The 11,977-nt window shown below is 33.1% G+C and overlaps 1 protein-coding gene across 1 annotated transcript; it reads left to right on the top strand.

Annotated features, from left to right (window-relative positions):
• The first annotated feature begins 315 nt into the window (after positions 1 to 315).
• Positions 316 to 2,569, top strand: LOC106300966 (F-box protein At-B). Its single transcript, XM_013737261.1, has 4 exons — positions 316 to 496; positions 565 to 770; positions 890 to 980; positions 1,075 to 2,569. The coding sequence occupies exons 1-4, from the start codon at positions 347 to 349 to the stop codon at positions 2,437 to 2,439; spliced, it is 1,812 nt and encodes a 603-aa protein (XP_013592715.1). The 5' UTR covers positions 316 to 346; the 3' UTR covers positions 2,440 to 2,569.
• Positions 2,570 to 11,977: the final 9,408 nt, after the last annotated feature.

The following is an 11,977-nucleotide window of genomic DNA, read 5'->3' as shown; positions in this document are numbered from 1 at the left end:
TAATTTTAAATATATACATATCTATTCTTAAATAAATAAAATAATTTTTTTTATTTTTATTTTATGTACAATGAAATAAAAATTTGTATTAAAATATCAATAAAAATACTAAAATTTTATTTTTAAATATACATTAAATTTAAAAAAGGTAATGATGCATTCGATTAAAACGGAAAGGAACACTAAACCGTGAATCTGGATTAGAGAGGAGAAACCGGGTTTTACCAGGTTGTCGTAAACCGGTCGTTAGTAACTGGGAGAAGTTGGTAAGGATATGGTTAATTCAGCGTCCAAACACCCGGTCGTCTCTTAAATCGTGTCAAAAGATGGAAGAAGTGGATTGACGATGGAGCAAGTGACGAAATCTGTGTTGGCGGAGGAGATACTGAAGCGCTTAGATCTCGAGAATCTCTGCTCCGTCGCGTGCGTTTCCACCGCCCTCCGCTCCGCCGTCGTCTCGGACGTCCTGCCTTCGCTTACCGCTCTCGATCTATCTGTGAGTGTCCCGATTCTCTCAAATTCGACCATGTGAAAGAGATGAAATTGATCGATTCTATTGGGTAGGGCTTCTCGCCGGAGGAGGAGACTCTGAATCACGTGCTGCGTGGTTGCGTCGGGCTCAGGAGCCTAACTCTGAACTGTCTCCGCCTCAGCGTCGCTGCTGTGCGTGGGGTTATCGGGCCACACCTCCTAGAACTTCACTTGCTCAGGTGTTCACTGCTTAATTCCACCGTGCTCTCTTCCATCGGCACCCTCTGCCCCAATCTCCGGTAAACCTCCCTGGAAATTGATGTATAGAGAGAGAGATATCATCTAGGGCGTGGTTCAGTTTCTGAGTTTTAAGCTTTTAAAATGAAGATTTTTTGGGTTCAATTTTTTGTTATTGCAGGGTTCTTACCCTGGAAATGGCAGACTTGGATTCACCTCTTGTTTTTCAATCTAACCTGACGCAAATGCTTAACGGGTGTCCGTTTCTGGAGGTAATATGTTAAAAGCTTGCTGAGGCATTGTTCAGAAGAAGCTGAGAAAGTGTGAAATTGAATTGGGTTTTATTATTCTTGTGATGCTTTGCAGTCTCTGCAACTAAATATCCGAGGTATCCTAGTTGATGCCACCGCTTTCCAGTCAGTTAGATTCTCCTTGCCAGAAACTCTCAAATCTCTAAGGTTACAGCCTTTGCTTGAGTCCGAGGCTATCCTTCTCATGAACAGATTCAAAGTCACTGGAAGTTGTTTATCTAAGGCTGCCTTGTTTTCTCCTTCGCCTTCTTTTACTTTGCAAAGCCTCTCTCTTGTCCTGGATCTGATATCTGACAGGCTTATCATAGCTATCACAGCTTCTCTTCCTCAACTTGTCAAACTGGACCTTGAAGACCGTCCTGAAAAAGAGCCATTTCCCGACAATGACTTGACCTACACTGGGCTTCAGTCTCTTGGTTATTGCCAGCAACTCACAAGCCTCTCTCTAGTTCGAACTTGTTACAACCGCAAGATATCGTTCAAGAGAATCAACGACATGGGTATATTTCTCCTTTCCGAGGCTTGCAAAGGTCTAGAGTCAGTGAGGCTTGGTGGGTTTCCAAGAGTCAGCGACGCTGGATTTGCATCGCTCCTTCACTCATGCCGGAACCTGAAAAGGTTTGAAATACGAGGTGCCTTCCTGTTGTCTGATTTGGCATTCCATGATGTCACAGCGTCTTCTTGCTCTCTTCAAGAGGTCAGACTCTCCACGTGCCCTCTCATAACCAGCGAAGCCGTGAAGAAACTGGGGTTGTGTACTAATCTTGAGCTGCTTGACTTAGGCAGCTGCAAAAGCATATCCGATTCTTGCCTCAACATTGTCTCAGCACTCAGGAAGTTAACTTCTCTGAATCTCGCAGGAGCTGATGTAACCGATAGTGGCATGGTTGCACTCGGTAAGTCAGATGTTCCCATCATGCAACTATCCTTCCGCGGCTGTAAGAGAGTCAGTGACAGAGGAATCTCCCATCTGTTGAGCAATGAAGGAACAATCAGCAGAACATTATCAACGCTTGATCTTGGTCACATGCCAGGAATCTCAGACAGAGCCATCCACACAATCACGCGGTATTGCAAGGCTTTAACAGAGCTAAGCCTCAGGAGTTGCTTCCATGTGACAGATTCTTCGATAGAGTTGCTGGCCACAAGGGAAAGACAAACTGAGGGAGGACGCAAACAGTTGAGGAAGCTCAATGTCCATAACTGTGTTAGCTTGACGACGGGAGCACTGAGATGGCTAAGTAAACCGTCATTTGCGGGTCTCCATTGGCTCGGATTGGGACAGACACGGTTTGCTGGTCGAAGAGAGACGGTCACAGCTACAATCTGCGAGCAGAGACCGTGGCTCACGTTGTGTTTTGATGGGTGTGAGCTTGGATGCTATGATGGTTGGGAGTTCCACACGCCGCAACGCCATTGAGGAAGAAGCTCGTCGTCTCACCAGTTTATGTATTGTACTATCAATTATATATTCGTTCACAAATATGATTCAGTAGAATGTGTGATTTGTTTGATTTTTTTTTTTTGAATGAAAATTTGATTGTAAATTATATGGTGGCTTGCGGTTAAATTAATTTTAAAATGTAGAATTAATAATAGTTTTTGATCGTTTGCAAAAGTTTTATTAATGAAAATTATAATTTTTGTAATAATTTATGTACTTTCTAAGCCTTACATATTATATATTATATATATATACTCTTTCATAAAGGGTGTCATTTTAGGTTAATTTTTTTTGTTTCATAAAAAGTGTTGTTCTTCGATTCTAATGTAAATTTATACAATAAATCTATTTTACATTTTTTGAATAACTGATAGATTTATTTAAGGGCAAATCTCCAAAATAGCATTTTTCTAAGTTTATATCACAAAAATAGCATTCAAAAACTTAAATGACCAAAATAGCATTTTTTTAAGTTTATCCTTTGAAAATTTTAATTTTTTTATTTTTCAAAATTTGAAATCTTATCCCCAAAACCTCATTTCTCAACTCTAAACCCTAAACCCTAAACTCTAAACCCTAAACCCTAAATTCTAAACCCTAAACCCTAAACCCTAAAATCTAAACCCTAAACTCTAAACTCTAAACCCTAAACCCTAAACCCTAAATCCTAAACCCCATCCTTTAACTCTAAACCCTAAGTTTGTGACTTTTGATAAAACATTAAATGCTATTTTTGTGACTTTTGACCTTGAGTGCTAGTTTGGGAACATAAACTTGATTTAGTGCTATTTTTATCTTAATCTCTTTATTTAAATCATTCTCATTTAATTATTTTTACGTTAAATAATAATATATTAGTTTATCATAATTTTTTTTAATTTCCTTAAACTGTATCAAAATGGCATTTTTTTTAGAAAAAAGAGAAAGCATTATATTTCATCCACGCTTGAAATAATTTTAGATTTATTTTTGACTTCTGTTTTTATTTTAAATTTTATTTGTTGATTTCTATATTAAATATGTTTGCTTTAGTTTAAGCTAGAACTTTTAGTTATTATGTGAAGAAAGTGGATTACACACTACTTTATATCAAAACATTTTTATATATACGTACGTTACTTCTAATTTTCAATTTTTTATAATTATAAAACCAAAATTATTATTTCATCTGCTAATGATAGTTTCAGAGATTCTATAATTACATACTAATAATAGTGTAGTGGATTATACACTACTTTATGTTCAAAATATTTTATATATATGTAACTTCTAATTTTCAAAATTTTAATAATTATAAACTAAAACTATTATTTCATCTGCGAATAATAGTTTCAGAGATTTAATAATTATATACTAATAATAGTGTATTGGTTCTATGAATAAACTACTATTAATTTTAATTTGTGTCAATTTTAAATAGCTTTGAATCTTTGAGGAATGACTATGGGTCATATATCAATCTGTAAACTCAAGATATCAACTTAAATCAATCTAAATTATTTTAAATCGGTCATAATTGGTCCAAATTAGTCTAAAACTCTAAATCGATTTAAATTTGCTCCTAATAAGTTAAATAAATAATACTAGTGCAAATCCATAAATCCGTCTAATTTTTCAATTGTATATGTATCTTTTATATGATCAAAATAATTTATAATTAAATCCAAAACTAAAATATTTATGTCAATGTAAAATTAAAAAAATAATAATTAATTAATTAACGCCTGGACCTTGAATAATACGGCTAGTTGCCACCTATCAAATCTAGAACAATTAATATATAATGTATAGATTTTTTTGACCAAAATTTATAGTGTATAGATTAAACATATTTTTAGGTGTTAATAAATTATTATATTTGAAAATAGTAATACCCAAATATTAGAGTAGATGTAAATTAGTTGGAATATTTTGTAAAATTTGTTTTTAATATATTCAAAAACTTATATTTCTTTTTTGTTTTATTATTTCTTATCTTTGTAACATTAATGTATATTGACCATTAATTTATGGGTATTACTATTTTTTAGACGTGTATTCTCATAAAGTTGGTAGAATTGTTACCTGTAGAATCGTCTATGTAATATTTTTCATTGTTATAATAGCATAATTAACTAGACGTTAAAAAAGACCATTAATTTGTAATTTGTATTACTAAAATATCTTTAATGAGTAACTAGATTGATTATTTAATATTAATGGCATTTGGCATTTTAAAGTAAATGTTAATTATAAAATAAGACTCTAAATTAATAGAATATATTATATTTACTATTGATACACTAAAATTGTGTCTTTATCTACCGCAAGTTAACAGTGTAGATGTAGCATTTGAGATTCAATTTCAGAGAATCAGTTTACACTTTATCTTTATGGATCAATATCAAACTAAAACAATATGAGAGTTTTAAAAGTTGAGAAATCGTAAAGAGCAAGTAACAGATTTGATTTAGGTTTTCAGATTATAAAAGAGCTAAGCCTATGGTGAATAATTGGAAATCAATGAGCATGAGCCAAACATCTATGCAAATTAACATCTATTCAAAGAACAATTTGCAGCAAGTCTTAAACTCGGATAACAAAGCAAGATCGATCCACTTTCATGGCATCTATTATTTTATCATGCATTCCTAATATCTAAACCGTCATTTGAATAAGAGAAAGATGATAAACATTAAGACCAGGTTCGATAAGTTCACAATTTTCCCTAATATCTATTTTCGCTGGTTAGGGATAAATCGCCCATTCATGATATTTCTAGCAATCTAAAACACTTTTGATGATCAGATTAAACCTAGTTTCAAACACTAAATGGTTAGTTTAATGCAGACAGTAAGCGTAATCATGAATGGAGACAATCAAAACATCAATCATTATTTGTGTTTAACTCATGAATCTGTGACCTGCTAACACCCTAGACTAAGAAATGTGGCTACTCAGCCATAGCTACAGAGAACAGAGAGATAAAAATTGAATAATACACCACTACAATTATAAAAGAAATAGAAATAGGATTCAAAAGATTCTTCTCTAAATCGGGAGGGATGGCCTTGTCCCTTTACAAGGTATGAAATCGCAACAATGGAGCTCTAGAGTCTGGTTTCTTCTCCAAAAATAGCGTAGAAAAATAATATAAAAGATGAAGAGAATATATCTAAAGGTTCCTGGCGGCTTAGAGAAAAAATTGGGATGATTACGGCAAATCCCGAAATATTATAAGTTTCCATAAAAATCTCTGCCGTGGGAGGAGGCACTCGGTTGCTCCGCACGCTCGAGAACAACCTTCAAGGTTGTTCCGCTCGTGAAAATCTTCAATTTGGGTTTTTTTGACTCTTTTGCTCCAGATGATTTTACTTCCCTCATATGCAACTCCAGATCTGTAATGACTCGAAAATGACTAGGAAGACTCGCTAAATAATTGAAACCAATTAAAAAGTATATACAAGATGTCAAAAACACCGTATATCAACTATTAATTAAAGTTTGAATAGGTCCAAAAAAATAGATAGAACACATGGCTAATAAGTTAAATCCAAAAATAAAACTCTAGATTAGTAGATTAGATGTATGACTAGTTCTAAAAGATGTTTCTGTTTCTTTTTTAAAAAGACAGATTTAAATATGTACATAATTTATTTTTAATATTTAAAGAAATGAAAATTTTGGATCTTTAAGAATTGAGATTAATATATAAAATAAGAAATAATGTAAGTGGAAATTAAATTTTGTTTGATTTCAGTAAAATTTTAACCTCAAGATCTTAAATTTATGAATAGAAATTCATTATTATATAATAAAAATTCATTTAATAACAAATTATTATATTTTTAAATTTAAATAAAATTATAGATTTTGTATAATAAAATATATTTATAGTTAAAATAAAAATAAAAATATTTTATTGCAATTCAATCTTGCGTGAATATATAGGAAATCTTTTAGTTTTTATTTATTTATTTCTAAAAAAATTTATATTTGGTAACTAATTTTAATATGACAAAAATACTTTTAACGAAAATTGGCTTCAACCTTTTCAGAACCGTCCATCTCAACTCTTTTTTTTTGTTGTGTACCAACTTTATAATAAAAGCAAAAAGGCCTCGGGCCCAAATTTAACCTAAAGTTGGATTTAATACAACTAAGCCCGCTAGAGTCGTCCATCTCAACCCTAACACATGGATTTGAGGTCTAAAACTTCATCAACTCACCCCTGATTGTAGAAACTCTTCCGATGTGATCGTCTTTTTGCATGTCAGATCACTCAAAGTTTACTCCGATAACTTAGCGCTCATTAGAGCAATCATAGGCTATGAGTGTTAAACGCGGGACAAGTGTAACGCATGGCGGGAAGAAAAATGGGTCACCACCATTCAACCAATTTTATTGCCATTGTTTTTGATAAATAAAATATTCATTAATTGTCACCTTACCTATTTGTGCTCGCTATGGAGGGGTTGACTCGGCTTCTGCAAACAAGATATGAGACAGGTTGCATTGGATACCACCCAAGAACATCGGATCTTAAAATCTCTCACTTGATGTTCGCTGACGATGTTATGATTTTCTTTGATGGAAGAAGCGATTCTCTTCATGGTATAACTGAGTGCCTTGATGATTTCGCTTCCTGGTCGGGATTGATTGTCAACAGAAATAAGACGGAGCTATACTACACAGGACTAAGCCCCAGTGAGGCCAATGACATCAGCGCCTACGGTTTCCCTACAGGTACGCTCCCTGTTCGTTATATGGGACTACCATTAATGAGTCGGAAGCTGCGTGTATCTGAGTACGAGCCTCTCATGATCAAGATCACCTCTCGGTTCCAGTCTTGGGCGGTGAAAGTGCTTTCTTTTGCTGGAAGGCTGCAGTTGATTGCTTCTGTCATATATGGAACTGTTAATTTCTGGATGTCCACTTTTATCCTCCCAAAAGGATGCATCAAAAGAATAGAGTCGTTGTGTTCTAGGTTCTTGTGGTCTGGGAACACTGATATCACGGGAAGAGCAAAAGTCGCATGGTTCAACGTTTGTATGCCAAAAACGGAGGGTGGATTAGGTCTGAGAAGTTTAACTGTCTGGAACAGAGTGTTGTGCTTGAGATTCATATGGCTTCTATTCTCAAACAACGGTTCCTTGTGGGCACTATTTCATAGGCAGCATCACACAACTAACATAAGCTTCTGGGCAGTGGAAGAATCGGCCTCAGACTCTTGGGTTTGGAGGCAGCTCCTAAAGATCAGAGCTGAAGGGTTTCCTTTTATAAAGCCACTGCTTGGAACAGGTCATAAAATCAGCTTCTGGTATGATGCTTGGACTCCATTTGGCCAGTTGATACGCTTTCTAGGCGACAGGGGGCCTTCACAACTTCGGGTCCCTATTAATGCCACAGTAGCAGAAGCTTGCTCTCCATACGGGTAGTCTCTTCCGTCTCCGAGATCTAATGAAGCTCTGGAACTCCATATTTATCTGACCAGCATCCAATGCCCTACATTCTCTGAAGTAGCTGATTCATATGTCTGGGCCACAACTGTAAGAGAGGAGCCGAGGTTTAATGCGCGAAATACATGGCATGACTTGAGACCTTCTCTACCGACTCAACCCAATATTGATGTTATATGGTTTAAAGGAGCTGTTCCAAGGAACAGCTTTACCATGTGGGTGGCAAATATGGACAGGTTACCGACAAGAGAAAGATTGGCTTCTTGGGGCCTTCAAATCCCAACAGCTTGCTGTCTATGCTCTGGTCTTGTTGAAACAAGAGATCATCTATTTATCACCTGCAATTACAGTTCTGAAGTTTGGCGCCTATCTACCGCGAGTTTGAACCCGCCTAACACGTTGTTCTGCTCATGGCCTGAGCTTCTTTCATGGATCAGAAGAACCTCTGCAACGTTTCCAGCTCTACTAAAGAAGCTCGCAGCCCAGTGTGTCATTTATCATCTCTTGAAGCAGAGAAACAATGTTCTCCATAACCAGATCACTCAACCTCCATCAGCAATATACAGACTCATTGATAGGGAAATGCGCAACACCATAACTGCTAGGAGGAACAGGAAGCAATTCCAAGACCTCATGGCCAAGTGGATGCACTAACTTCGTTTAGCTCATCCAAATTTTGTTACTACCTTATTTTTATCTTTTTTGCCAAGGTGTAACATAAATTAGATTTACTATGTTTGTAAATCTGAACTTTCATTAATATGATATTTCCCTTTTAGCAAAAAAAAAAAAATATTCATTAATTGTAAAAGTTGAAGGTGCGGGACAAGTTTTATGGTAAACCACACTTGAATCTGAAAAGAAAGAAATAAGGTGTGGTTAGTCACTGTTGTAAATAAAATTATTTTCAAAATTAATTATTAAAAAATAAATGAAATCACATATGTAACCACTGCTATTTTGTCCATATAATATACGTAAACTGAAGTTAACATGTATACTATTTAATTAACAAAATTAAAATTAACTATATATTTCAAAAATAATTTTTTTAAACTATACTAGTACTTAATTAGGATAAAGTTAAATAACTAAATGCCCAGGTCTAATTGTAGCGGTTCTCGTTTAAACTATCTTATTTAATGATTTTGTTGTTTTGAATCCTTAAATTAAAAAGTATCTTATTGTAAATATTGTATTGTAGCCCTATAATGATTTAAAATTATTCTAGTAATTCAAATTTTTAGGTATTTCAACTTATAAGAAATATTTTTAAATTATATGATTATTTGAAAATTAAATGTAGTTAATATTTATAAATAGATAAATTGTATTATATAAATTCAGGTACCTATTCGGTTTTCGGTTTGGTTCTGACTCGATTGTCGGTTCGGTTTCGGTTTTTTGGTTCTAGAAATATAGGATCCACTAGTATAATTGATAGGATCCAAACCCAAACCCAAACCGAACCTCGTTTTTTTAGTTCGGTTCGATTTGTATCCAAATAAATGTACTCATGCCTAGCTACAATTTTGAAATTTTAAATACAATATTTTAGATGAGAAGTATGTGAATATAATTTGTAAAGTTTTTTAGATATAAAAAAGATTGTTATAAATTAAATAAAATAGTTGTTTAAATTATATTAGTATCATTGATATTTTAATTTATATTTTTTTTATAAATTAAAAAAAATATATTTTGGATATTTTAATTTAATTATGTTTAAAGACAAATAAACGCAATTATATTTTTAAAAATAAAATAGTTGGCTATAAACCTCAGTAATAGCATATTAAATTTCATATTTGAGATATATAAAATAATTTTTTAAATAAAATTTATATTTTTTAAAATTATATTAGTATCATTAGTTGTTTAGTTTGTAAAATATAAATATATTATATGTATCCCGCAGTTATACTATTTATTGTATATGTCATCATTCATATTTTGTTTTTAACCGCTTTTTTAGACGAATCGCAATTGTCCCGCAGCTTGCGTTTATCTTATATAAATTGCAGTTAAACCGCACCGCAGTATCCAATCCGCTTGTCCTGTACCGAACAATCCGCTGTTAGGAGCCATAGAGGTGATCATCGGAATCGTTCACACGATATTCTCTCCATCTATCTCTTATGTTTTTGCAAATTGTCTTTCTTTCACTTCTTTCGAGCGAAAAGCTTTGAAAGCGACATAATGACAAAAATGATTTTTCACTCTTATTTCTCTGTATTGGACATCTAGTTGGGCTATCGTTTGGACCTTTTGGAATGAATTTATATGTTCAACAAAAAAAAAAGTCCGAAAATTAAGTGGTATTTTAATAATATAAACATGACACAAAGTTTGTTTCATATTTTAATAGAATAGAAATGTAAAAAATTTTAAAATTTTTTTTAGTTTCATTGTCTAAAGAAAACCAGAAAACTCTCATTAAGTCAAGTATATATATATATATATATATTTTTTTTTTTATTATTTTTTTTTTCTAGTATTGTATCTAAAGTGCCTATACGTTAGCCTCGGAAGATGGCAGCATTCACTTGAAACCTGGTGATTGTTTTTAAGATTTGACTTATTATTAATTAAATAGTCAAACTGATTAGTTAGTTAATTCAGAAACAAAATAAATAACTACTTCTGATTTAATTAAATCAAAGAAGGCAGTCACTTATCTACAAATTAACGGCAAATGTAACCTGAATTAACATCACGTGTCGGTCTCCCAAACCAAACACCCGAAAACCAGAGTGTTGTCTTCTCCTTTACAATCCTTTATTTCGTTTACAATATTATGATTTGTATTCTAGCAAGTCATTTTGTTTTCCATCAACACATAACTTTATTCCAGTCGAATCTCTTAAATATTCACATAGAATCTTTAAAATATAAAAAAACAAATTTCTTGTAAGCTTAATACATATATGTAGTTATATTACCAATTTTCTGGCAGATATTTATTCCAACGTTAAGTACTACGAAGAAGGAACCAAGTTTATCTAGCAGGGAAAATCATTTGACCTTAGCCAATAGATCAATATAAAATTCGAAAATTTATATGAATAGAAAAGGTAAAAAAAAGTCAAGAAAAAAATATTGAAATTGAGATTGATGGGTGGGAGTAAAAAGAGAGTGGGTGTGTAGAAGAGCATGATGGATTGCTTCTGTCAGTGGGCATATGAAATATATTTTTTTCATCTAAAACCCTAAATCCATTTTCTCTCCTTTTTCACTTTGGAATATTTGCAATTTTATATATATTTATTTATATGCTACTTAATCTGTTGGGTGAAGTTTTGGATTCTATCCACACGCAAAATTGTCTTTCAGCTCATGACGACGTACGTCATCTTCGTTACACATTAGATATCACCGTCTTGTCATATAACTATTTGATGTTTGATATATACTTATCTGCGAAAAACTAGTGTGGATGTGCAGGGATAATAATGTTTTTGTTCGCCAGTCCATATAATAATAAATGTATTATCAATTCCTTATTACGTACTGTATCTGTATATATAACATTATCACTAACATTATATACTGTATGGTTTTTCTTGAGAAATACCGTATGGTTTTTCTCAACGAAATATTCCTTATGATTTGTAAGGTATATATGTACCTTGGAACATGTACTAATCAGTAAAGTAGATATTAATAACGAATCTATATATAAGCATAGTAAAACTATATATTTATACTGTATAGTGAAATGTAAACAAGTTCTTATTAATTTCCTAAATATATGGTTTAATGTGTGCATATCGATTTACCATAGTGCATTGACTTATGTTCGTGTATATGGTTGATCACAATTCACAAAGATGGGATCTAAAATCCGATCATTGCATTTTGAATTCAGACATACCTAGATGCGTGTGCAGGTGTATAGATCTGTGTGCAATGTCTTAGTCTTATGTATATATAAATCAATAAATGTGCTAGGGCAAAGAGTGAACAACAGGGTATGAAAAAAGGGGAAGACAAGGGAGGCAACAAGACACGAGAGACGTAAGAGATACCAATGAACTACGAATTGTGTGTTTGTGTTTCATTCATTAAAAATTATT

The sequence above is a fragment of the Brassica oleracea genome, chromosome C6 (genome assembly GCF_000695525.1).
Source record: "Brassica oleracea var. oleracea cultivar TO1000 chromosome C6, BOL, whole genome shotgun sequence".
NCBI classification, from domain to species: domain Eukaryota; kingdom Viridiplantae; phylum Streptophyta; class Magnoliopsida; order Brassicales; family Brassicaceae; genus Brassica; species Brassica oleracea.
Note: the sequence above shows the minus strand (reverse complement) of the source record. Positions and strands in the feature narration are given on the sequence as shown.